Below are 27086 nucleotides of genomic sequence, written 5' to 3'. Positions count from 1 at the left end.
ATCTCAAGAAAGTGAGCTGGATGTCCACCGGCAGAAACCAATCGTACCCCTGTTTTACTCCCCGGCAGCATCAACCAAGCAATACATAAATGTTGTCTCTAGCTAGCTAGGGTTAGAGTTTGTTCAAATGCCATGTAACCCTGTAAACCGGTGTGATGTAGGTAAAGGGAATGCAGAAAATCAAACATAAGAATGTTTGACTTTGGATAAAATGAATATGACTTAGATTTTCAGACGAATGGAGTAATGCCCCAAAATTCTAAATTATATATTAACAGAAACACTGCAAAAATACAAAAGTTTAAATGAAAGACGTGACCGAGGCAATATACTCGACAAGTCTCACAAGTTCTACAACACTTGTCGATCAGTCAATGCCACCAATGCAGAATCACAACCAACAAAAATCTTGTCGGTAAAACCACAATCATCTACCAGGAAGCCGGACAACAATGCTCATATTACAAAGGCCATGGGAGCAAATCTTCAACTACAAATTAGTATGGTGGCATTCTACCTATCAACTAGACGTTGCTTTCCCCAGCCATCGTGGAAGCCTCAGTGAAGGCTTGATTCCCAGCTTAGTCAGGAAGATTGTGTAAATTATATGCAGTATGAAGACAAAGAATCCAGAATTGAGCAGAACCTGCCAAAGAAAGGCAAGTTACTTTCTGAACCAGCTCATCCTATAAGTGTAGTTTGGCAGCTTAAAAATTACCAGTGTCCCAAAGATAACATATATTGCATCCATGGATGCAATCGTGTTCACACCAGCCGCCGCCAGAATGTACGTCAAGGAGGCATGTATGTTAACGGTTATCTGAAATGAGTAGAAGTTAAAGAAGATACCCCCACCCCCCTCCAATCATACTGTCTAATAGTGTTGAGTAGGCATACCAACTGAAAAATATTTTCTCGTATCAAGAACGATGTCACTAACACATATCCACAAGCTCCCACTGCACGTATCTGCAAAGCAAGCTGTCAGCTGACATTCAATTTAAGGACTAAAAGTAAGAGTAGCACCACTCGTGTGCCCGCTATGTACCAGGTGGTGCGGAAAGAAGTGTGTGTTTAAGTTATGACAAGTGGGGCCAGTGGGCCGTTTTAGTGTGTGTTGGCGATATTAGCCCGTCTTTCAGGAACGATAGGAACAAAGCTCTGAATTCTCCTCCAACTTCTCCCTTGTTCTTTTCTGCTTCTTGATCAAGTCAGGCGAACTGAGAGAGATCTCACGTCGACAATCACAACCGGCAAGAATTTAGTTCCTAAGAAAATCTGGATCTTTGTATCCATTTCTCATTGTATTTGTTATTAGCAAAACTGGCTGTTTACTTATTTCCACCCAACGATCCTGAATCCTGATATTAGGTGGACCTATCAACTACCTTCTTTCTCCTCAAGGGAACATGAGCTTATGCACCAGACTCTTCCACCTCTACTCTCCTATTATGAGGAAGTTTCGTTGGGTGAAATTAGACATCATCTAAAGTTAAGAAGAAACATGAACTGGCAATGTGTTGCCTTCCTGAAATGATAGCAATTGCAATTTGCTATTTCATATGTTAAACATAATGAAAACAACGTAAGCATTTTTGGTGTTGGTTTTAATTTGCTTGGTAATTTTGTGACAGAACAACACAAAGGTAACCATTTATCTAAGGGGCGTACAAGAAATAATACAGAGATTTGCAACTATTAGCAATCATGAACTAGACAATCTGATTCACATTTTCATATAGAAACTACATGGTAATGTTGTCAAGTTCCAATCCAAAGCTATGAGGTTCATGTGTAATCCATACATGATCAGAAATACATCTATAGATATGAAATACCAATTGAGAAAAGATATTTACAATTGCGCAGATTATGATGGAAACAATCCAATTGGTCTCCAACCTGATGATAGAGGAGGGAAAAAATGTTACTATTACTCAAAGTCAATATAAATCGACTGGAAGCTACAGCTGCATACATGCACCTCTGATGCAGATATATCATTAACTTTAAGTGACACAGGCTAAAGGTGAAAGCGAAAGCTTCACCTTTTAACCTTTGTATTCCTCACCTCCACATAGTACCCATGGATAGACCAACTACTCCATGCATAAGCTGCAGGAAAACAAGGCCAATGAATGTAAGACTGTCTTCAGTCATAACGGATGAATGCAGGGTTCTTTAAATCTTTCAAGTCCCAACGAAGACACAACGAAAATGAACCAATATACACAGAGAAGCTAAGGGGGAAAACATGGTAAATTTACCAACAACACCAAAATGAAGTACTAAAATGAAAAATGGAATACTGTAGTTAGATGATTGGTAAATGTTAACCGTTCCTGTCATAGCTTGAAGTCTCTAGTTAAATAATTTCTTTCGCTCAGAATATTGATTTCTTGTAGCGCTAAGATAGACTGATTTTTTGTTCTGGAAAATGGAGCTGGTGTTCATTTCAATGACAATGATGTTGAAGTCCCCGTTTCAACACTCAAATTGCAGCACCAACACCCATTAGTTTGAAGGTGCATATGTGAGTTGCCAACTTTAGATGTTTCGAACCAAGCACATGCCGTTGGTACAAGTATGATATGAATCATGTCACAAAAGAGATACTTACCAGATAAGTCAACGCTTTGACAGGGCCAGACAATGTGAAGAGCAGTAAAACAGTAGCCACCTGATGAGGCAATGCCATAAATAAACCAAAATAAAATGCATCAAAGCTATATATGCCAGGTGAACCATTTGATCAGACTTTACCATAGTTTTCCTGCCGGCTTCTAATCCCCATCTTAAGGAGGAGATGACTATTGGCAACGGAAAAAAACAGCTGAAGTAATTCTGCATCAGCAAACGAAGACAGCAGTGTCATGTACCCATCAACAGTGGAATGAATGAACAGATAGAAAGACAAATGGGAGCAGAAAAGCATGGCAGACCTCGATGGCGAGGGAGTTGCTGAGGAAGTAGGCGAGACCGGCAACGGATGCGAACATGGCGCACTCGACGAGCCGCCGCGTCTTGGTGAGCGCCTCGTGCAGGTCCGCGCCTTCCTCGTCCCCATCCGCGCCCCGCCGTTCCTCTCCGGAGGCGGCTCCGCTGACGGCGGCCTGAAGCGGAGGGTTTCGAGCTCGGGGCGCGGTGACGGCGGATGGAAAGGGTGGCCTTGGGAGCGGAGAGGCGGCCAACCGGCGGGGGAGGGTGGGGTGGGATGGCGGCGGAGAGAAGTGGGGGCAAGGATGGAGGCCAAGGCGAAGCATAGCACCCCCTATCCCCAATCTGTGCTCTCGGGCAGTGGCGGGGCCAGGGTTGAGTGTTGGCCGGAGCGGAGTCGGAGAGGCAGGGGCCGGCGTCCGGTGGCAGCACCGCAGCAGCACGGCGGCCGGGGCGGACTGGAGGCTGGGCTCGCGCGGATGTCGGGACCGCCAGGAGGAAGAAGATACGGCCACCACTGAAGATGATATTCTGAAGAATGGGTGTCATGTGATTCAGTTATCCAACGGCTTAGAAAGAAGGAATCCAACGGCTGAGATCACTCGCAGAGGAAGCACCTGGGTTTGTATGCGGCCAAAATCACTGTTTTGACCTTGTCAGAAAACTTAGGGCGTGTTTGGTTCAAGTTGTGAAGAGTACCTGTATGGCATACACTTCTCAACCCAGTCTGGTTGAGCAAAAACAGGCTCTAATGCATCATCTACAAGTTGTTTGGTTGCCTGCATCTAGGGTCCCTGCATTAGATAATACGTAAGTGCACTTTGTTTGGTTGTCTGCATGGCCCAAGCGGCACATGGACACGGTGTTTAGTTGCACGCATGAGGTATGATTAAGAGTTAGCCCTTGCACTTAGCACATATGGTTAAGAGCTAGCAGAGGAAGAGGGGAAGAAATGCAGTGTGCGTCGGAGCATGGCGACTGCGGTGGATAGTGGCCGTGGCGTCATGTCCGACATGACGAGCATGGAGCCGTGGGCGAGCGACCCCGTCGACGGCACGGCAAGCGACACCGTCGGCGAACTAGTTGTGATGCTCGCGCAAAGACAGTCGACAGAGAAGGAGAATGCAGTGCTCGCGCCATGATATCGTCAGTGCAGTGGACGAGAGAGGAGGCCGAGATGATCGACGCCGGAAACGACTCCAGTGTAGTAGGGCGAGAGAGAGAGTGGAGGCCAAGATGACCGACCTCGTCTGCGGCGCGGCGAACTGCATGGTGCATAGAGGCAGATGACACAAGAAAGTAGTGTGCGCGCCATTGCAACGTCACCGCAGTAGGAGGACGACATAGTAGGCCGAGATGAGCGACGCCTGAAACGACTCTAGTGTAGTAGGATGTGGGCAAGGAGATCAAGGAAAAGCGCTTTCGTGTCTAGATGGGCGAATAGGAGGGCTCTGAGCAGAGGACAAAGAAGCTCGACATGACGACGTTAGTGCAGTAGACTGTTGTTCAAAGAGAGATAAAGATACGATCATCGAAACCAAAAACTTACAACACGAATGTTGGGAGGAACTGCGAGATTAGGCTGTTGGTCAAAGAAAATTTTAAATGATCAATTGTGTGCGACGAATCTAACAAAATTCGTTCAGAATAGCTTCAAACGGGAACACGAAATTAAGAACTTATGACCGACTAAATTACAAACCGATCGCCTGAATGAAACCGTAGCATCGAGGTGCATCTTTTTTGTGTGGAGCTTACCTCAAATCAAAGCACCATTATATAAATCAGAGGGACAAGGAAGAGAGGAGGTTACATAGAAGCTTACTTAGGTTGAAGAAGACCTCATATAATCACCTTGCATCCATCCAATCTTCACTCGTGCAGTTCGCTTGCACTCGCCTCGGCCTCGCTCGCAAGAAACTTCTAAGCGTTTCCAATGAGTCAGGCCCAGAGATGCTTTAAGTTTCATGTTATATAGGTCCAACAGTATAGGTAACCAAATAGGCCGGATTCTTCCCGCACGGACCTAATGAAAGTATATGCAGACAACTAAACACATTCTTAAACACAAAATAAACTCCTCCAAATATTATTTTATTATCTGACCCTTTTCAGAAACACCACAAATCGTGATGTTTCTGCCCTCCGTAAAAACATCGAACCATCTCGCACTACTATCCTGCGAAAGTGGCAGTCCGAAACGCCAAACTGTGCTGCGTTTTCACAAACGCCATAGCCCATGGCGTTACCGGCCAACATAGAAACGTCATGTCTGATGGCGTTAGTGGAGCAAACTGCTACCACTACGTTGACTACTCTATAGCTGTACAAATATACAAAGAGTGTGTGTGTACAGCAGGAACAGCCACTACTCAACTACCTCCGAACGTGACTCCTCTAGCTAAGCACATACAGGATACAGCCATGCAACATGAGACTCGGGCTTCTAGGTATATTCAAACAAAGGGCGAGATGGATCCCCTCCCTCCCTCCTCCCTCGCCTCCTCCTCCCCCTCCTCCCCTCCTTGCCCTAGCCGTCCCGCTCCCCGCCCTGACCCGCTGGCTGGTGCCCGGTCATCCCCCTCTCCGCTTGCAGGTGCTCTCTCTCTCCCCTCCCTTGGCTCCCCGTGGGTGGGGTTCTCGCCTCTGTCTTCACCGCTGCCGGTGCTCGGATCTCGTTTCTGGGCCCTTGCTTCTGATGATGAGGATTTGCGGTCGTCGGTCCCTTCCCCCTGTGGTCCCGTGCCTTGTGCTGGGGGGTGTTGGTGCCTTCCGCCGCTCCTCGTCCCCGCAAGTTCGCTCCTGGTGGCCGGGGCTGGTCGGTGGCCGCGTCCTCGTCGGTCGATGGCTGGATTCGGATCTCTCGGCGGCGGCGTAAGTCTGGTAAGTTTGCTGTTGCGTCACCTGATCTCGTTGTCCTGGGCAGTGCACCTGATGGGGAGCTTGGTGGCCTCCCATCCCCCTCTCCTGCAGCCTCTGCGGCGGCCTCGTCGCCGGCGGCGGCGAAGGCGGGGTCGCTGGTGGCATCGTGTAACCTAGATCTCGATTTCTCCACGATGGCCATCGGGCCGCGGGACGTCCCCTCGGGTGGGCTTGATGGGCCTTGCGATTTGCCGTTGCCCAGTGGGCCTGCTTCTCCTCCCCCTCTTTCGTCGGTGGCAGATTTCCCCCCTCTGGTCCCATCCGGCCCAGTTGGGCCCATCGTCCGGGTTCCTACTCCTCAACCTTCTTTGGCCCATGTGGCGAGTCGGGCCCAGGTGGGCACGGCTCGGACGGGCTATTTATGGGTCCCCCGCGGCTCTTCCTCCCCTTTGCTAGGGTTTCCGGCTTCCGCTTCCGATCTGCGCCGTCACCGTCTTCCCATTCGTCGCCTCATTAGATCCTCCCCACCTCCACCCCTCCTCCTTCCTTTTGCTGTGGTGCTATCCATGGACAAGTCGCGGGGCTCTTCCTGCGAGGCGCTCTCGGGCAGCAAGCGACGCCGTGAGGACTCCCCTTCCTCCGCGGTGGATCTGGAGCTCGAGGCCTCGCTCCGTTCCAAGTTGGAGGCGGAACAGGCGGCGCGCGAGCAGGTGGCTCGTGACCGCGAGGCTCGGGCTTCGGGTCCGGAGTGGTCGCAGCGCTCGGAGAGGGTTGGTGTGCCCGGATCCGGCCCGCAGGGCTCTGGATCTGGCCATTCTCTCTCTCCAGTGCTGGACCCGTGGGAAGCGGCGGTGGCCTCTGGCGGTGGTGTTTCTTCGTCTTCTGCCTCCCTCCCTGCTCCGGGAGTGGGCCGCGGTCCATCTGCTCCGTCGCACCCTCCTCCTCCTCCTTGCTCGGTTGGGGTTGGTGCTGGTGCTCGTCCGCCGCCTCGGTCCTTCGCGGGGCCGGCGCGTCGGCCGCCCGGTCCGGCCTCTGGGGCGCCCCCTTTTCCGGGGATGGGGGATGGGATCCTTCCTCCTCCTCCGTCGCTTCCGCAATCCCGCCCGTCCTCTGCTTCCCATAACAACCCCTCGGCGCTCACCTGCTTCGCTTGTCACAGGCCTGGCCATTTCCAGTCTCGCTGCACCAACCCTCCTTTTTGCCTGATCTGTCGCTCTGATGGTCACCTCACGGTCAACTGCATGGCTAGGCAGAAACCTCCCGCGGTCATCCAGTTCGGCTCGGGCCTCCCCGGTTGCGCCTTTTTCGCCTTCGACGGTGACCTGCCTGTCCGGGAGGTGGCACCTGCTCTGTCTAATACTGCGATTGTTATGGTCAAGGATCAAAAGATTTCGCCCCAAATTCTTCTGGAAGGGCTTCGCATTTGGGATGAGGCTGGATGGGACCGGCAAGTTGTGCAGTTATCTGAATTTGAGTTCTCTGTGGTGTTTCCCTCCAAAGAATGTTTGCGGATGATTGCCTCATGCACTAGCTTCACCTTGCCCCTCAATCAATTGGTGGTTTCTGTTAAAGCGGCTTCTTGCAGGGGTACGGCAGTTGGTCCTCTCTCTCAAGTCTGGGTTTTGATTGACGATTTGCCTGCTGGTCTCCGTTCATCTGCTTTTCTCATGTCTTTCGGGGTTCTGATTGGGAAGCCCATCGAGGTGGATGAAGACTCTCTGAACAAGGTTGGCCCTGCTAGGATGAAGGTTTGGTGTGTGGATCCTGAACGGGTTCATGGCTCGATTGATATCTTCCCTTCTCCCAATGGTATTAAGCTTCGGGTGCGGGTGGAGGGGGCGGCTGCTCTTCAGACTCCACCTCCCCCTCCTCCCCCTTCTAACCCTTCGGACAAGCATGATAAGGAGGGGGACGGATCTCTGGGTGGCCCTAATCAGAGCCATGGGTCTAACCTCCGCTTCACCCAATCTGAATGGGATGGTTTGGCAGATTCTGAACGTGAGTTGTTTCAATCCCAAGCTCCCTCTGGTGTTGCTCCTCGTGATGATTCGATGATCCCGTTTGCTGCTCCCAATCTCCCTGCTGCTGGTGCTGATATGTCGAAGTTCCCGCCCTGCTCTGCTACCCCCGTTTCTGGTGCTTGCTCCAATCTTCCTGTCCGCCCGCTCTCCCCCTCTCGATCGGGAATTGAAGATCTTCCGGCCTCCCCGGCCCGCGATGTGGTGGAATCCCAGTCCCTCCGGAAGAAGAAATCCTCAGTGCGCAAATTCTCGGCTAAGAGCCGGAACTCGTCGGACTCGAAGGCGTCTTGATCAAGATTTGGGATCTATGTCCCGTTCGGGTCCCCATGTTGGCTCTCCTGCTGTGCGGTCGCCTGCGATTCGATCCCCTGTGTCCACGGCTCGCAAAGGAAGGCGGGTGGCGAATTCAGGTGTTTCTGTCCTGGAGCGGGCTGAAAAGCGGGCTACGGCGAAGGATCTCCCTCTCCCGGGTACATCTCCCGTTCCCTCTGTTGTTGCTTCTCCGGTTCGGTTGGTTCTACCTTCTCTTTTGGATGATCATCTTTTAAATATTATGTCGGATGTGGGGGTGGTGGTTGATTCGTCTGTTGGTTCTCCTAGTTCTCTTCTTGCTATTATTCGGGCTAACGAGATGGCTCAGGCTGCCATTGCCAAAGCCAAAGAGGTCGTTGCCTCTCAGGTAGGGGCTTCTAGTAGTGGTCCGGTCGTGGACGCGGGCGCTGGTAGTGGCCAGCCCCAATCCAACTTGTCTAAAAGGGGCACCAATAAGCGTGCTAAACCCTGCGTGGCCCCTTGCAGGTCGAGCCTTCGAATCAAGAATCTTTCTTATAAATGAGGGCGTTATTCTGGAATATTAGGGGGTTCGGTGCTAGGGGGCGCCGTGACCAACTTAAAGATCTGGTTCGTTCTAATTCTATTGACTTTGTGGGGCTGGTAGAAACCTTCAAGGAATCCTTCTCCCCTAATGACTTTTCTGCTATTGTGGGCATGGACAGATTTAATTGGAACTTTTTACCTGCTTCGGGGCACTCTGGCGGGATCTTGATAGGCTCCAATAAAGATATTTTTTATTTTGTTGCTTTTGATCATGGGATCTTTTGGGCCAGTGTTGTTCTCTCTCATAAAGCTCAGAATACTCTTTGTGAGTTTTCGTCGTCTATGGGCCCGCAGACCATTCCTTGTCGCCTTTATTTCTTATTGAACTTTCGTTGAAGATCGATGCTTGTAATTTACCGATGGTTATCGGGGGAGACTTTAACCTTCTGCGGTGCCCTAATGACAAAAGTAATGATAACTTCTCCTGGCCGCTGGCTAATGCCTTTAACAACTTCATTAGTGCCAATGCTATTCGTGAGCTGCCTCGGGGGGGAGCTCGTTATACCTGGTCCAATCATCAGTCAATCCCTATTAGATCAGTGCTTGACAGAGTCTTCCTTTGTCCCAGGTGGGATTCCTTGTTCCCTAGGGCCTCTCTTTACGCCAATTGCATTATCGGTTCTGATCATACCCCCTTAATTCTTGACGATGGTTCCATTAGCCTCAGGCCTCCGGCTAGATTTCAATTTGACGCCTCCTGGTTGGCTGTGGATGGCTTTGTCGATATGGTTGCGGCGAAGATCTCCCTTTCTCTATCATCCAATTCTCGCTCCTTTGGGCCTTTGGATGATTGGCATTCATGTTCCTATAACTTGCGTAAATTCCTCAGAGGTTGGTCTCGTAATCGTGCGGCGGAGGATCGTCGCACCAAATCTTTCCTCGAAGACCAGATCTTGTCGCTGGATCGCGCGGCTGATTCTATTGGGCTCTCTGACGATGGTTGGGCGGTTCGTTATAATCTGGAGGCTGCTTTAATACAGCTACACCATGAGGCTGAGATTTATTGGCGTCAACGGGGTACTCTAAACTGGACTCTAAAAGGCGACTCCCCTACGGCGTATTTCTTTGCGATCGCGAACGGCAGGCGTAGACGATGTGGTATTAATAGCCTGCTCATTAATGGTGTGCGATCTTCGGAGCAGTCTGTTATTATGGCTCATGTGGTGGATTTCTTCTCTTCGTTGTTGGGGGCTAAACCTCCATCGGGCTTCTCCATTTCTCCCTCCCTTTGGAACTTAGGTCTTAAAATCTCACCCGAGGAGAATGCCTCTTTGATGATCCCTCTTTCTGATCAGGAAATTTGGGATGTTGTTAACACTGCCAATCCTAATGCTGCTTCTGGGCCAGACGGCTTCTCTATTCCTTTCTTTCGGAAATTCTGGCCCCAGTTGAAACAGCTGGTTTGTAATGTTATCCAGGGCTTCTGTCTTGGTACTGTCGATATCTCCCGCCTAAACTATGCAGTGATAACCCTGATCCCCAAGGTTAAGGGTGCTGATGTCATTTCCCAATTCCGACCTATTGCTTTGATTAACAACTTCGCCAAATTCCCGGCTAAAGGCTTTGCGAATCGTTTGTCGCTGGTTGCTCATAGAGTTATTAGTCCTTATCAATCTGCTTTCATCAAAGGGCGTTTCATCCTTGATGGTATCCTATCCCTTCATGAGATTGTTCACGATCTTCACGCTCGGAGAGCTAAAGCGGTTATCCTTAAGCTATACTTTGAGAAAGCCTAGGACTCCGTTAGCTGGCCCTTCCTCAAGCAGGTCCTTCTTGCTAAAGGTTTTGACGGTGCTTATGTTCATCGTATCATGCAGTTGGTCTCGGGTGGCCATACTGTCGTTTCGGTTAATGGTTTTGTTAGCAATTTCTTCGCCAATGGTAGGGGCCTTCGCCAAGGGGATCCTGCTTCCCCTGTTCTTTTTAATTTTGTGGCCGACGCCTTCTCATGCATGCTTTCCAGGGCGGCCCGTTGTGGGCACATTGCTCCTGTGGTCTCTCATTTACTTTTGGAGGGTGTTTCCCACTTGCAATATGCAGATGATACAATTATCTTGGTGGAGCTGGATGACACCTGCATTGCCAATCTTAAATTCATCCTGTTGTGTTTCGAAGCTGTTTCGGGTCTTAAGATTAATTTCGCTAAAAGTGAGGTTCTGGTGACGGGTGTGGATGAGGCAGAAGCCTTGCGGGTTGCCAGGCTTCTGAACTGTTCTTTGGGTTCCTTTCCCTTTAAATATCTAGGCCTTCCTATCTCTCCTGGCGTGCTCCATGCTAAAGATTTCGCTCCGGCGGTCGCTAAAGTGGGGAACAGGGTGCTCCCTTGGAGAGGCAGATATAATACCAATGCTGGCAAAGTTGCTCTAATTAACTCCTGCTTATCCTCTCTCCCCATGTTTCTTATGGGCTTCTATCTTCTTACGGATGGCGTGCATGCTGGCTTCGACAAACATAGGGGAGCCTTCTACTGGAATTCCGCGGATAACAAACGGAAATATAGGCTGGTCAAGTGGCAGCATATGTGTAAGCCTAAAAACCGTGGGGGGTTAGGTATTATTAATACTCGGGTGATGAACATTTGTTTGCTTATCAAGTGGTGGTGGAAAATTTTAACTAGTGGGGCTGACTCGCTTTGGTTCTCGATTCTTAAGGCTAAATACTTCCCACATTCCAACCCGCTGTTTGCCACCGCGAGGCGCGGCTCTCAATTTTGGAAATCCCTTGTCAAAGTCAGACCTATTTTCCTGGAACATGTTAAATTTAATGTTGGTAATGGGATGGCAGTCCGCTTTTGGTTGGACTGGTGGTCGGGGGATGCCCCCCTCGCTGAGAGTTTTCCGGTTTTGTTCTCTTACTGTCCTAATTCCGGTATCTCCATCGCGGAGGTGGCGGCTAATAACTGGGATCTGGCCTTTCGTCGGGCCCTATCTCCTGAAGAGTTGGAAGATTGGCAAAGTCTCTCTGCCCTCTTCCCCGTGCTCTCGGAGTCGCCCGATTCTGTAGTCTGGCCTCATTCGGCCTCAGGTAGATTTACGGTCAAGTCGCTTTATTCTAGACTTATTGGTGGTACTCCTTCGACCAGATTCTCTTGTGTTTGGAAGTCCAAAGTTCCTCCTAAGATTAAAATTTTCCTTTAGTAAGCCTTTCGTGGTCGCCTGCCGGCTGCTGACCAGATTAAAAAGCGCAATGGGCCTGGTTCGGATTTCTGTCATCTATGTGGGGCCTTGGAGAACTCTGATCACATCTTTTTCAATTGCGTGCTGGCCAAGCTGGTTTGGTGCTGTGTCAGATCTTGGCTTCAGGTCTCTTGGAACCCCTCCTCTTTCTCCGATATTCGAACCCTAGCCAAAGCTTTGGTTGGGTCACCAAGAGGGTGTTTTAGGTTGGCCTGGGTGCCCTATGTTGGGCTCTGTGGACCATTAGGAATAAATTTACTATTGAGCATATCTTCCCATCTAAGCCTGCTGACGTTCTTTTCAAATCATGTATATTATTGCAGCAGTGGAGATCATTGACTAAGGAGGTTGATCGGGATGCCCTGGACCTGCTCATCGACAAAATCCGGGCTTCGGCATCTCACATCTCCGGACGGGATCCTGTCGTCTAATCCTGGTGGTGCTGTTTGCGGAGTTTAGGTCTCACTCCTTTCCGGCCTGCGCGCCGTGTATGGCAGTTGCCTGTATCCATCCTTCCTTGACTATTCTTATATACTTTTCGTTCCGTGCGTTCTCCTCGTTAACTGGTCTCTTTCCTGTTTGGTCTCGTGACGCTGCCATGTGGCTTTATTTATAAAGTCGGGCTATGGCCTTTTCTCTAAAAAAATATTCAAACAAAACCCATGTCTCGCCGCCGTCGTCGCAGCCGCCCACGGGCTCGGCAGCGGCTCTGCCGCTCTGGGTGCTGGTACGCCGTTGGGCCAACCTCCGATGCACCAGGTGATGCTTGTAGTCAAGACGGCGTGCGAGCTAGCCGTGGCTTCTCCAGCTCTCCTGCATGGACGTGCATGCATGCGATTAAGCAGCAAGCATGTGTCGAGTGTCGACCGGCCGCAGCTGCTACTGTTTCATACCTCACCAAGTTCAGCGTTTATACGTCGGTCGGTAACGCCATCAGCCATGGCGTTTGTGGAAGCAAATCGTTTAATAACAACCGGATGATTTCTGAGAAAATCATCCGCGTCTAGCGGACGCCACGTTGTGATGGGACCACGCATGCATGACGCACGGCTTTTCCTCCTGAGCCATTCTTTTTTTTTAGAAACCGGCAGAAGCATTGCCTTTTTTTATAGAAGGAAAGCAAGAAACGCGATGTACACAAGGGCACACATTTTTAGGAAATGCAGCATAAACCACCAGAACACGGTACTAACCCAAAGCTAAATTAGCCAATCTCCTCTGTTGGCCTGGCTCCGGCAAATGCCAATTCGCGTTGTTTAATTGCCTCCAAGGCCAGCATGGCAACCTCCGTATGCGTCAAATGAATACCGGTGAAAACTCGTCTGTTTCGCTCCTTCCATACTGACCATAAGGTGTAGATGATCCTCCCGCCGCGTCGCCGACGCACCTGCTTTGATTGGTTTGCAAGCAAGGTATCCCACCCACCAATCTGACACGCTTCCGGGCTCAAGTAGGAACCCCGATATCAGCAAGCCCTCGTTTGTCCATGTGTTCACTTGGTTTCATACCGCGACTGCAAAGGGGCAGTCCTTGCAGAGATGGCTTGCAGTTTCTGGCTCCTGAAGGCAGAGCTGACATCTGGGGTCATGCGGCTAGCCATGCAATGCCAACCTGTCCGCGGTCAAAATCCTCCCATGGAGGGCCAGCCAGGTGAAGAATTTGCACTTGGGTTCGGCATGAGCGGACCAGACCTTGGAGGGGTTAAACATAGGATGAGAGCCATGGAATTGCGCCCCATACGCCGACGCAGAGGAGTAAGCCCCGTCGGTAGTCAGGTTCCAGGAAATGTGGTCCTCGTTGGTCGGTAACAGGGTGGTCTGGCTGATCCACTCCCATACAAACACGAATTCCCCCAGCTGGTGCATGGACCGAAGGCCAGAGACCGCCCTGATCCAACTCTCGTTCGATAATTCTTCGTGCACCGTTCTGTTTTTCCTGGAGGCTATCTTGAAAAGCTCAGGTGCAATAAGCTTGAGGGGCCCTTTACCACTCCAGTTGTCATGCCAGAAGAGAGCCTTTTTCCCATTGCCCAACGAGATGGTAGTGCAGGCGCGAAATAGGTTCAGGTCAGCTTGGTCACAGGGCAGTTCGGAACCCACCCAAGGCCTGTCTGGGTCCGTCCATTGAAGCCAAGGCCAACGGAGGCGAAGCGCCCGGCCAAATCTCTCAAGGTCCATGATCCCAAGACCGCCTAGATGCTTAGGGCGACAGACCATCTTCCAGCTAACCAAGGCGTGCCCACTAGATGTCTGAGTTTGGTCCTCTTTTTGCCAGACGAAGTCACGTATTATTTTGTCAACCTTACGTAGGGTCCCCTTTGGTATGCTTAGGGCGGTGATGTGAAATGTTGCCATGGCCGTAAGGACCGACTGAGCCAAGGCGACCCGACCGATCTTGTTGAAAAGCTTGCCCTTCCATCCCGGTAGCCTGCCAGCAATCTTGTCGATGAAGGGTTGCAGGTCGATCCCGCGCAACCGGCGAAAGTGCAAGGGTAGCCCGAGGTAGCGGCCCGGGAAGGCAACGATCTTGGCTGGGAAGTCGGCCAGCACGTCCTGAAGGTCAATGTTGCCGCACCTGATCGGAAAAACCTCGGTCTTGGACAGGTTTGTGACGAGGCCGCTAGCCCTCCCAAAGGCCGAGAGGATAGCAGAAATGGCCCGGAGCTCGTCCTTATCCGGATTCGCGAAAATGCCAGCATCATCTACGTAGAGTGAAATTCTAAATCTTGTAGAGCGTGCTTTGATGGGCTTAAGAATGCCGTTCTGGGTGGCGAGCCACTCCTTTTTCATCGTTATCTTTTCTCTCAGTCCACCTCATCTCCTACCTCTCCTTCTCTCACCTCTCCACCCAGCTCCTCCGACCACCGCATTGCGAGGCTGCGCCGGCACCGCTTTCTGCTGTTGCACCCTTGCGTTTTGCAGGGGGGGCCCCATGCTGCAGACGCCGGCGTTGCTCTTCAATCCCTCCACGCCAGTAGCAGTTGACGATAGGCATCCCGCAGCTCGCCACCAGCCTTGCAGCAATGGCGCAGCTCGCGTCGGAGTTGTAATTAATGGAGCGTGCCAGGTGCTGCAGAGCGCCGCTGGCATCGTTGGAGCTCCGTGTGCGGCTGTAATGTGACTTCGCAGGCGCTGCAATGGAACGTCGCCGAGGTCGATGGAGCTTCGCCGGCACTGCAATGGAACATCGCCGAGGTCGTTGGAGCTTCGCCGGAGTTGCAATGAAACATCGCCGATGTCGGTGGAGCTTCGCCGGCGCTGCAATGAAGAGCGCCCGGGGCTGCAATGGAGTGTGTCGGGGTCGTTGGAGCTCTGACGCGGCGACAATGGAGCTTCGCCAGAGTTGTAATGAAGCAGGCCCGGGGCTGCAACGAAGCGCCACAGGGATCGTTGGAGCTCTTCCATGACTGTAATGGAGCTTCGGCGGACTGCAATGGAGCTTCACGGGTTGCCGACGGTGCTACTTTGGAGCTTTTCTTCACACCGTGGTTCATCACCGCCGTTAGAGGCTCGCTGTCGGTCTGCAGTTGCTTCGACAAAGCACCGCCGTTCCTGGAAGTAGCGTCTGCACCGGACAACCTATTGCAAAGCAGCATCGCCGTCAAGGTGTGACAGCAGCCGCGCCGATCTGCACCGGATCTCCTGCTACATAGAAGTATCGCGGTCGAGCCGTGGCAGCGACACCACACCGTCGAGCTGCAGCGGCCACCTGCTTCAACGCAACATCACCATCATCCAGCTGCAGTGGCCGGGCCGCTGGGGATTTGCAGTATCAAGCATCGCCTGCAGCAGAACACAACGACACCTCTGAAAGCGGGCTTTGCAGTGGCGGCGCCGATTTTGCAACAGGGGACGGTGCAACAGCATGCACCGGCTCTACTCCCTCCGTCCGGAAAAGCTTGTACGAACCTTATCTCTCAAATGGATGTATCTAGCACTAACTTGGTGCTAGATACATCCATTTGAGGGACAAGTTTTTTCGGACCGAGGGAGTACTATGAAGATCGACGGCGGCCGTAAAAGGTGTTGCGGGCGGCTTTCCTTCCACAACGCAGAGTTCTTTTTTCTTCCTTTTGGTGATGCGGGGAGTGCGACTGTAGTTTGGTCTACAAGAAGAGGATGACTGGCTTGATCCAATGGCCATATAACACCTGATCCGACGGCTCATGAGGCGGTTGATTTTTGCCTCGCGTAAGTGTAGCGACCCGACCTCAGATGGTCAAGTCTCTGTGCTTCAGTGTCATCCCTGGATCGGTAATGCTGACACACACAGTACTCGAGGATTTATAACAGAGTAGCAATCACACACTTATTACATCGAAAAATTCTAAAAGAGAACTTATTACAATAATATAGCTTAAGGCCATATAATGCGATAACAGCGGAAGGCTTGGAAGATAAAGTGAGTCCATCAACTCCAACGGCATAGCTGAGCTGCACGGCAACGACCTAACGAACCTTACTCCTCGTTTGAAAAGTCTGCAACATAATACGTTGCAGCCCAAAAATGGGTCAGCACATGGAATATGCTGGCAATATAACACAGTAGAGCAGAAATAGAATAATGCTATCACTACATGCATATATGGCTGGTGGAAAGCTGTATGGCTATATTTTTTGCGAAAAGCCAATTTTTCACTACAACAAAGGAATAGATTTTTATTTAACTATCATGGTGGTTGAAACATCATTGAGAAGGTACTACCAACTCAATCCCAATTAAAGTGATTAACAACCCAACAGTATTAATTAAACATGGTGAGATACATGTGATAACCCAAGTACTAGATACTCAAGAATTGTCCATAATCGGGGACACGACTAACCATGATTAGATTGTACACTTTGCAGAGGTTTGCGCACTTTTCCCCACAAGACTCGATCGCCTCCGTTGGATTTCTCGCACTACATGGTGTTTGAGAAACAGATGACCGAGACACAGTCTTTCAGAAACGTTAACTCTCTACTCCAGGTAGACCATACCAAACCTACAAAACCCACTACCTGCTGATCTACCTCTTCAAGAGCTTCACGTAACTTACTCAACTATGCTAGAGCGCATAATAGCTTGTGGCTGCACACGGAAGTTTCTAGCATGAATCATCTCAGTTCCCTTTGAGCCTGGATGGCGGTCCATAGGAAGATCACACGGGTACCCCGGGATTTCCAAAAAAATACAGACAACACTGGGTTCCCCAGGTGCCTCAATCCACCCAGTTGTTTGATTAAGTTGCCACCTTAAGTTGAACCATTAATTAACAATCTCACATCTGTCATGAATTTCACTCAAACCCAAACCACGTCTACGAGCATAGCATAGCAATATAAGCAATACGTAGAAGTAACTCCCAAAGGTTTGGATATAACAGGCAATAGGTTCTACCTCAGCAACTACTTCCCAACCCACAAGTTAATGACATCATAATCACGCAATGTTTGGAGATTGGAACTAATGCATAAAAACTGGGTAATAATGGGATATGATCAAAGTGTTACTTGCCTTGCTGACTATCCGCGAATCCTACAGACTCGTAGTAACATGCTTCGCACTCCGGGAATTCTATCGTAAGCAAACAATAACATGCATAAGTAACAAGCAATGATGCACAAGCAAAACTCAAATAAGAGAGATTGACCAGAAAGTTCAACTTAAGAACTCCGGTACGCAAAAAGAATCAAATCAAACGAAGCAACGAAAGTCAAACGGCGAAAGAAAACCACTTCGTTTACTAATTCTAAACTTAAGTCAAATTTTACAGTAACAAAAACTTGTTTGAGTTGGTTAACCGGAAAGAGGGTTTCGAGATGAAACTCCAGGCGCTTGAATCGCCTGATTCCGATAAACGAGCGAAAAGATAAACCGAAATTAAGATCGGATCAGAAATCGCGATCAGAAAAATCGCGGAATAAATCCGAGAAAAAGAAAAACGACGAACAGATTAACGAACGAACGTTCGTTATCTGGATCTAAACGAAGAACGTGTTCGTTTAAAACGAACGAACGAGCGAACACTCGCTAAAAAAATAAACCGGAGAAAAACCGATCTATTTAAAAAACGAAAACTAGAGTTTTGAAAAAACCGAATGGTTTTTTTAGAAAAACCGGCGGTTGGAACCGGCGGCTACCTTCGGCAAGGGCTTGGGCGGCGGGGTGCGGCGGCGGCGCGGGCGGCGGGCGGCGGCGGCGGCGGGGCTCGGTGGCGGCGCGGCTCGGGGCGGCGGGCTCGGCGGCGACGCGGGCGGCGGTGGTGGTGTGGTGGTGGGGGGCCGGGATGGCGCGTACATATAGGAAGGGGTGGCGACTTGGAGTAGGGGGTAAGACGCGGCGGCGGAGGCGGAGTCCGGCTCGGACTCTGTCCGAGTCGTCGGCGGCGGCGGGGCTCGCGCGCGTGGGAGGCGGCGGCGACTTGGGCCGGCGGCCCGGCTGGGTTCGGCCCAGTCGGCGCGGGGAGTTTTTTTAATTAAAAAAACAGTTTCACCGACAGAAATAAAATCCTAGAAATTAAAATAAAAATCTAAAAATACCAAAACAAATTTTCACTGTCTAAATAAAATATTTAGGACGAGTTGACCATTTTCTTGGCCCTAAAATGCAATTTTGAAAACGTGCAATTTTTCTAATGCAAATAAAATTCGAATAAAACCAAATAAAATCCAATAAATGATTTTAATATTTTTCCTCCAATATTTCAATTATTTTGGGGAAGTCCTATTATCTCCACTCATTTGATTTAATATGAAATATTTTTCGGAGAGAAAAATTATAAAGATCAAAATTCTCGTTTCATTATTTGATAAAAATCAAATATGAAAACCGGAAAATCCTCAACTCTCTCTCCATGGGTCCTTGAGTTGCTTAGAATTTCGAGGATTGCGGAACGGAGATGTAGTAAATCATGATATGCATGGATGATCTACGTATAACATTCCAAATTAAAATTTTGGGATGTTACAGTAAGTCGGATGATTCGTAGCGTTGGCCTTTGTGGAAATGCAACAGAGTTTGACGTTTTGGACTGCCACGTCGGCAGGCCAACAACACGGGGGGTTTAACGTTTCTACTTAGGGCTGAAACGCCATGATTCGTGGCGTTTCTGAAATGGGTCATATCATAAAATAAAATTTGATGGAGCTTATTTTGTGTTAAATTTTTTTGACAAGGTCAAAACAGTAGTTTTGGCCTTTATATGCTCACTCGTCATTTCACCTTGTTTAACCTTTGAGCAAGTTTAACAGTATAGTTACTCAATTTCTCTCTCATTTTCCCCCAAACTTTTCAAATTGCTGAAAACACACTCGGGGGTCCGACAAGGGTACCAAAGCAATGGTTCAATCCTCGACGACAAGATCGATTCATTGAACCAAAAGGTTGGGATCTCTTGTAAAATCCCTCTCTACTCTCCCGATTTGTGGCAACAGCGGTTCAAGAGGTGATTCGAGCCGGCAGTCACTAAGGCTTCGAGCCTTTCTGTGTGTAGGTTGTGCTAGGCTAAACCTTCAGAGCAATGCAAAACATATGGGCCATGGGTGCCCGAGCCCAGCTCCTCCCATTCTCCTGAGTTTAGGCAAACTAACAAAACAAACAATGATGCCTTACAAACAACAGAAATCAATGGAAGTGCTTTGTTTTTTTTCCTTCCGTTCGTTCACTGGAAGCTGTTTTTTTTAGCTTTTCTTCTTGTGTTTGTTTTTGTTTTCTTTCCTTGTTTCTTTTTTCTTTTTTCTTTTCATATTGGGGTTTTCTTCTGTTTTTCTTTTGCACATTTTAGTTTATGTTTTTTAGTATACTGTGAATATTTTTCTAATACACGGCGAACATTGTTTAAATACACACTAAACATTTTTAGTATATAGCAATTCAAATAAAATATTTAAAATATATGATAAACATTTTTAATATACACTGAACATTTTTAATATACACTGAACATTATTTAATATACAATGAACTTATTTTAATATACAATAAACATTATATTAATATAGATTGATTTTTTTAATATACGTTAAGCTTTTCCTTCAACACATAATGAGAATTTTCTAAAACATGTTTCTATTTTAATAAGTTTTTAAAGATATAGCTCCTAAAAACACAACCATTATTTTTGGGTGAAAATTGACTAAAAAACTGAAGAGAAAAATAAAATTTAAAAACCACTTACGGGCGGAGTGGGCCGGCCCGTTTGCCCTGGCTTCAGGCGGAGCCTCCTCTATTTGACAAGTATGGGTCCAATAGGAGCTCTCGCCTAGGTGGGGCCAGAGGAAATTTGCACCGTTGAAGAACATGAAAACCAAATGACTCGGCCATAGAAACCAGCTTAGTTTTCTTCTTCTGCGTTCTCACCAACTCACTATTTTCCACACCCCTAGGTACAATGTCTTTGGTGTGCCTATATTTGAGCCACATATTGATCCGACAATCCTATCCTAAGCACGCACAGAACAATCGAGGTTGATTTATCACTTTATCAGAGAGGGTAGCTTGCAAGCTCCTAGACATCAGGTTTATACACCCACTAGAAATCACGTTGCTAGTCTAGTTTTTTTTTTCCGAAACCAAGACAACATATTGGGCTCATATATTAATTAAGATAGAATAGAGTTTTGAATACACGAGCCTAGCATGTACGAAGGGGTGTTACTCTCCTGGCATTATGGTACCCAGTTTCTTAGGCCCGGCGGTTACCCAAGTGATGGCTTCATTCTTGATGTTGAACTACTGGTTGGGGGCCGCCATTACGGGCCGCTCGAAAGGAAATTGTGCGCACTTCATCTTCATCTTGAAATTAAAAAAAAACATTCTCACGTCACATGGACATCACACCCATCTCAAAAAGAAAAAGAAAAAGAAAAAGTCTAGAAAAACTTTACTCGAAAAGAAAAAGGGAAAAAAGTCTCACTGTCATTTAAGAAAAACTCTAAAAAAATCAAAAACTTTCTCATCATAACCAACCAACATGCGTCAAGTGGCGTAGTTGGTTGGTCACCATTCTACCGCGCCTTAGTGGGTTTAATTTCTGAAAAAGGTGACCCACATATCGATGCGCCTGAAATTATCATGCAGTTGTCACTCTGGGCTTAGGACCTCATCTTGGGCAATGGTGTCGGACTTGGGCAGTTGTTAAATGTGTGAGACAAATCCTAACTGGTACGAACAGTTGCTAACGTGTGAAGCAAAATTCAACTGCTGATTAGGTCGGGTGTTTTTGTGGGTTCTGACACGTCCTTTTTCTTTTCTTTCACAAGCATGCCAATTTGTACATTCTTTTCTTCATGAGAAGACAATGCTCATGCCTGCCGGAAAAACTTTCAATACTCCCAAATTGCTATATGCATTTATGCTGGCACTGAAGGTAAGCATGAAGGCAAATTGTCGGAGTAAATAGCCATGGGTAGCCTAGCCGGCTTTCCCTGGCCCTTCTGAAAAATTTACGAGCCCGTCCAGCTCTTAAGAATCCAAGACATGGGGCCGCCTTTTCCTTGCTGGCTGTCTCCCAGGCCGGCTTTCGGAAGGCGGCCCGACTTTAGCCCTCATGAAGAAAGCCATGGAAGGGCCGACTTCGAGAAGCCGGCCGCGAAGAGGCCGACTCCCATAAAGCGGTCGAGACCGTACCCTCAAAGTTTACATCCACCTAACGGCGGTGCGACGGGGCATGGCTGCAGTGAAGCCTGCCGCCCCCAAATCCCGGAGCACGATCGGCACAGTGCGCCGTACGGGTGACCATGACCCGTCCGGCGCAGCACTGTTGCCATGTTGACCCTGATGTCATCCACGATGGACTGCCAGTACGGCCCACGGGCGGTGGGCCCCTTCGGGCAGAGAGACACCCGAAGGCGGCCATGCCTCCCCTAGACGGCCCAAGACGGAGCCGGCTCCCCGCAGCCGGCTTGCCGCCTTCCTCGAAGGAGACGCCCCATTAAGGAGACAAGACGCGGTGAGGCTACAGCGATCGCCCGCCGGGCGGCAGCACTGTAGCCACGCCTACCACGACGAAGCCCACGTCACCAAGATGGAGCAACAGTAACCAGCCGCCGACCAGGCCCTGGACAGTGGGGCCTGCCTGTCGACCAAGGGGCCGGCAGCCGGCGGGACCCACCAGTCGGCGGGCCCCAGCAGCCGGCGCAGAAGCCGGCGAGCGCAGTCACAAACGGCTGGGCCCCGCGCCTAGTCGGATTACCGTTGTACCCCCGGGGGGTAGGCCTATATAAACCCCCCGAGACACCCATGCAAAGGGTTGGACCCCCAGCTAGTTTTAGACACCACACAAGGAGAAGAAGCAAGCTAGCCGTGCCCTTCTTCCTCCTCCCATCGAACAGCTCAAGGAGCATTGTGTAGCTACTTGTCCATCTAGTGATCATGCGGAGACCCCGCAGAGCAGCAGTAGGGGTGTTATCTCCATGGAGAGCCCCGAAACTGGGTAAGATTCGCCGGCGTGCATGTCTTCGTCTCATCCCGTTTCCAGGCACCGGCGACGTCTTACTGGCTCCCACAATGATAAGTCACCCGTTGGCATATGTCGCACCTACCACCCGACACAAATGGAACACCAGCGTCAATGATACTCAAATTGGAAGAGACCTGCAGGGGAGGGGGTGATTGTGGTGGATAATCCATCATTAGAAAATGAGTGTACCATAATTGTCATGTGTTTCTGTCAGCGGCCCTGACAGGGCAGGCCCGCAAGTCAGCACCGATGGCCGCGTCACCATGACTCCACGAGCGGCCCGGTCCAGGAAACCCAACCCACGCGTTACCGGGCCGGCATGGGTTAACTGAAGCCCGTCCACGCGACTACTTGAGGAGGGATCGACATCGACCTAGGGTTATCCGGTGGATCAGGCAAACGACGGCTAGGCTCTTTTCCCCTTTCCTCTTCCCCTCTCGCGACGAACCCTAGCTACCCAGATTCTTGTATCATTCCTGTAATCGCCACCATAACCTGTATCCGAGAGTGATTGTAGCTAGTAATCAAGAATCTTGAGTACTCTATCATCTGGTATCAGAGACTAGTAATCTCCCCCACCACCGCGCCATCCCGGCGCAGATCATCGAGACTAGGGGCCTACGTCAAGCTCGCACGCACCTGGTCGCCATGGATCCAGCGATCAAGGCCTTCCTCGACTGGCTCGACAACACCCTCAAGGCCTAGAACAAAGGCAATCGCGGAGATCCAAGCCTCCACGGCCAAGATCGATGATCTCGTCAACTGGCGGCCAGATCTGGAGAAGCGGGTGGCGGATCTGGGCGACGCGGTGGCAGCGCTCCAGATGGCGCAACCACTGTCCACCAGGACGAGCGAGGAGCCATAGGACGTGAATCCGAAACAAGGCCCTTTTGCGACGACCGGCATCCTTCCTGGTGCCGCTGGCGGCACGGGTGTTAGTGTCAAAACCGGCGGATCTCAGGTAGGGGGTCCCGAACTGTGCGTCTAAGGTTGATGGTAACAGGAGACAAGGGACACAATGTTTACCCAGGTTCGGGCCCTCTCTATGGAGGTAATACCCTACTTCCTGCTTGATTGATCTTGATGAATATGAGTATTACAAGAGTTGATCTACCACGAGATCGTAATGGCTAAACCCTAAGAGTCTAGCCTGTCTGACTATGGTTATGAGGATATATGAATACGGACCTAGCCCTCTAGTTTATATAGACACCGGAGGGATCTAGGGTTACATAAGGTCGGTTACAGAGAAAGGAATCTTCATATTTGGTCGCCAAGCTTGCCTTCCACGCCAAGGACAGTCCCATCTGGACATGGGTAGAGTCTTCGGTCTTTGTATCTTCACAACCCATCAGTCCGGCCCATGTCTAATAGGCCAGACGCCCGAGGACCCCTTAGTCCAGGACTCCTTCAGTAGCCCCTGAACCAGGCTTCAATGACGAGGTGTCCGGCGCGCAGATTGTCTTCGGCATTGCAAGGCGGGTTCCCCTTTCCGAATACTCCAAGATAGTCTTCGGACGTAATGAACGTGTTCGGATCTGCAACACAAGTACCACACACAACCGCAGAGAATATAATATTGCACGAGTCCAATCCGTTGACAACTTTTTGTAATGTGACATCATGTCTACTCAGTCATCATTTCGAACCGTTTTCCGTCTGTCGTTCCACATCTCGAGACGCGGTTTTAATAGGCACATCTTGTCGAAGCAGAGATCTTGTCCCCTTAATGCGGGATTCTCATCAATACGGGCGTGGGTAATATAACCGTGCCGTTTACACAGCCCTTGGGAACAAGCAAGTTTTATGGCGAGTGGGGAGGCGCTTGATATTCGCTGCCTTTATAAGGAGATAAGGATTCCCTTTCTTCACCCACGCCTTCTCTCTTTCTCTGTCCTTCCATTCTTGAGCTCTAGCGTCCAAGTCCTCATTCTTTCCACCTCAAGGAAGCACTCAGCCATGTCCGGATCTGGAGGGCGAGGCAAGTGGATGGCCTCCTTCGTTAGGGAGAAGGACATCACCAAGCTTCGGGAGGCCGGGTATCTGGTGAAAGAAATCGCCCACCGGCTTCCAGCCAAGGGGAAAATCATCCCCACCCAAAGCCCAACGAGAGGGTGGTGTTCATCCCTCATTTCGTCCGCGGGTTAGGGTTTCCTCTCCACCCTTTAGTCCGCGGGCTTATGTTCTATTACGGGCTAGATTTCCATGACCTAGCCCCGGACTCTTTCCTCAACATCTCGGCATTCATTGTCGTGTGCGAGGCCTTCCTCCGCATCAAACCCCACTTCGGACTGTGGCTCAAGATCTTCAACGTGAAACCGAAGGTGGTGGATGGCCAGCACGCGGAGTGCGGAGGCGCCATGGTGAGCAAGCTGCCCAATGTCACATGGCCCAAGGGTACTTTTGTGGAGACCGTCAAGGAGTGGCAGTAACTGTGGTTCTATATCATAGAGCCCTGCGAGGCCACCTGGGCCGCGGCTTCCGAATTCAAGTCCGGAGCTCCAATGCGGCTCACCTCCTGGATAGAGAAGGGCCCAAATTGGTCTTCGTCGGACGAGCTGATAGCGTTGCAAACGCACATTCAAAGCATGGTGGATAAAGACATCAAGCTCGTCGACGTAATCCAGATGATGCTGGTTCGCCGGATCCTCCCATGCCAAAGCCGAAGCTGCCCCTTATGGGAGTTCGACCCGAAGAAGCACCGAACCCTGGAAAGGCTCTTCGGAACCACTCACGAAGATGCTTGGAAGTTGCTCTTTAAGGGCAACGAGACACCGCCAGCCATAGACTCGGACCGCGGGCACGATATTACCCATTCTGCCAATGCGGTAAGCCTTTCACGTCTCTAGATGCATCCTCTACTTGCTTGTTTCAAGGAGGATATCTAAACTTTATTTTCTTTCAGGTATGGACGGAGAGGGCAGAGCGGATTCAATGTTCGGCTCCGCTGCCCGAGGAACCAGTCATCCCGCTCCTGGCGAAGATGCTGGTGCCAGCACCCTATAAGGCGCCGGAGAAGAAGGCCAAGGGGGTCCGGAGTGGCCTCCGCCGCAAGGGAGCTTCGGACGTGTCGTCCGAAGACAAGACTCTCTCCTCCGCCACCGAAGACGGCGACGAGGAGGAGGAAGAAAGCACCTCTCCCCCTGATGGGGGGAGGAAGAAGAGGGCGGCCTCCACAAATCTGGAGGCGGAGGCGCCTAGGAGGGGGGAGGGTCCCTTGCGGATAACACCGCGTGGGACGTCGATAGCAGCCCGGAGCGACGCCCCCGAAATAAGCCCCTGGCCGCATCGTAAGAACTAAAAACCCGCATACCTCCATACATCCGATCTCTCTTGCTTCATGATATTAATATGTTTAAATGAGGCCATTGCAGTCCGACCCACTACAGCTCCCAGCGATCCTCATTAAGAGGTTTGCTGGATTCGAAGGCGATGGCCAGCGAGTTACCGCCGGCCGCTCACTCTCCCACGGCCAAGGGCGACGACGAGGTGTTGTCCCAAAGGACCTTCCCAGGCCAGGGAGAGGTTTAGGAGGCCGCCAGGGTGACGCCTGAGGGCGGAACATCAGCTGCCGGACACATGGGGGAGCAGACCCCCATGGCGACTGGGGATGGGGGCCTTGCTCAATTCGGCCCCTAGCCGAATACAAGTCCGGAGACCTATACGGCTCCGGAATCTAGCGAGCAACCTCCTTCGAAAGAAGGGGGTGTGCCTATTCCATCGGTGACCTCTGTCCAACCAGAGGCACCGGATAATCTACTGGAAGTGCTACGAGGCGCTTCCATTGTGGATGAACACCGTGTCCTTATGGGTACGGTGATTGAGAGGGTTCAGTCCGTTAAAAGCGTACTGACCGAAGTCTGCGGCAGCCTGCTGACAGGCTTTGAGGTAAGCGACGCAAAAGAAAAAGCCCTAATATAGACAGTAGCCCCTGAGACACTATCAGGTGTTCGGAAAGAAGACTCGGACAGAGGATCAATTTATTTTTGCAAGAAACTAACTAAATGTCTTATATGAATAAGCAGGCGTCGTTGCTGGCCGAGAGCTCACACACTGCCGAAGTCTCCGGACTAAAGCAGAGACTGGAGTGGGCCGAGCAGGAGCTCGGCCAAGCGAGGAAGCAGCTAGAAGACAAGCAAGGTATGTAATGACTTGCTGTATATTCGAAAAGAATAAATGATGCGTATTGACCGTGGTGCCATGATATGTGTAGGAGCGGCGACCGGGGTTGAGGTCCTTGAACAGGCTCTGGCCGATGCCGAGGAGAGAGCTGTCAAGGAAAAAGCCGCCCGTGAGAAGCACGAGGCCAGGCTTGATGAGGTCCAGCAAGAGCTCCAAGATGCAGTGAAGAAATGTGAATCCTTGGAGTGCAACGTTTCGGCTCGAGAGACCGAACTCGCGAAGGTCCACCAAAGCGCGGAAGAGGCCCGGGTTGAGGCCCAGGGCGCCCTCCAGGAGATCCAGGAGGCCAAGAAAATCGTGGCGGGTAAGGAGTTTAGTATGAAAAGCAAGTATGTGAAGAAAAAGTATTTTTTACTAACCCGGATTCGGAGTTCTCCAGGGGCGTTTGCAGATCCGCCGCGTAGTGTGTCTGACGCTGCGGAGTTCTTCTAAGCCGAAGAAGGGAGCTCAATGGAAGCTGTTCTGGTCGCAATATCTTGCGCCAGAACATCCGGTGCCCTTTATTGATCTGCTAAAACAGATGGTCGAGCTGCATAGGGTGGCCGAACTGGCCATGAAGGATTTAATAATCCGTCTATGGCTTGCCGA

The 27086-nt window shown here is 50.3% G+C and overlaps 1 protein-coding gene across 1 annotated transcript; it reads right to left on the bottom strand.

Moving 5' to 3' along the window:
* Nucleotides 1-247: 247 nt before the first annotated feature.
* LOC125516632 (uncharacterized) lies at nucleotides 248-3473 on the bottom strand. The gene is made up of 8 exons (XM_048682002.2): nucleotides 2943-3473; nucleotides 2764-2844; nucleotides 2621-2680; nucleotides 2072-2115; nucleotides 1860-1902; nucleotides 898-969; nucleotides 719-820; nucleotides 248-646 (listed from the first exon to the last, which is right to left on the bottom strand). The coding sequence occupies exons 1-8, from the start codon at nucleotides 3261-3263 to the stop codon at nucleotides 521-523; spliced, it is 849 nt and encodes a 282-aa protein (XP_048537959.2). The 5' UTR covers nucleotides 3264-3473; the 3' UTR covers nucleotides 248-520.
* Between the last annotated feature and the right edge of the window lie 23613 nt (nucleotides 3474-27086).

Source organism: Triticum urartu, chromosome 6A (assembly GCF_056163025.1).
Source record: "Triticum urartu cultivar PI428250 chromosome 6A, HENAU_Tu73, whole genome shotgun sequence".
Lineage (NCBI taxonomy): Eukaryota > Viridiplantae > Streptophyta > Magnoliopsida > Poales > Poaceae > Triticum > Triticum urartu.
Note: the sequence above shows the minus strand (reverse complement) of the source record. Positions and strands in the feature narration are given on the sequence as shown.

What these genes read in the sequence shown, in the direction of transcription:
- LOC125516632 (XM_048682002.2), bottom strand. Translation starts at nt 3,263, where the DNA reads ATGCTTCGCCTTGGCCTCCATCCTTGCCCCCACTTCTCTCCGCCGCCA. An exon ending in TCAAAGCGTTGACTTATCTG is followed by an intron (nt 2,116 to 2,620) that starts GTAAGTATCTCT and finishes GTTTTCCTGCAG; the next exon opens with CTTATGCATGGAGTAGTTGG. An exon ending in ATGTTATCTTTGGGACACTG is followed by an intron (nt 647 to 718) that starts GTAATTTTTAAG and finishes TTTCTTTGGCAG; the next exon opens with GTTCTGCTCAATTCTGGATT.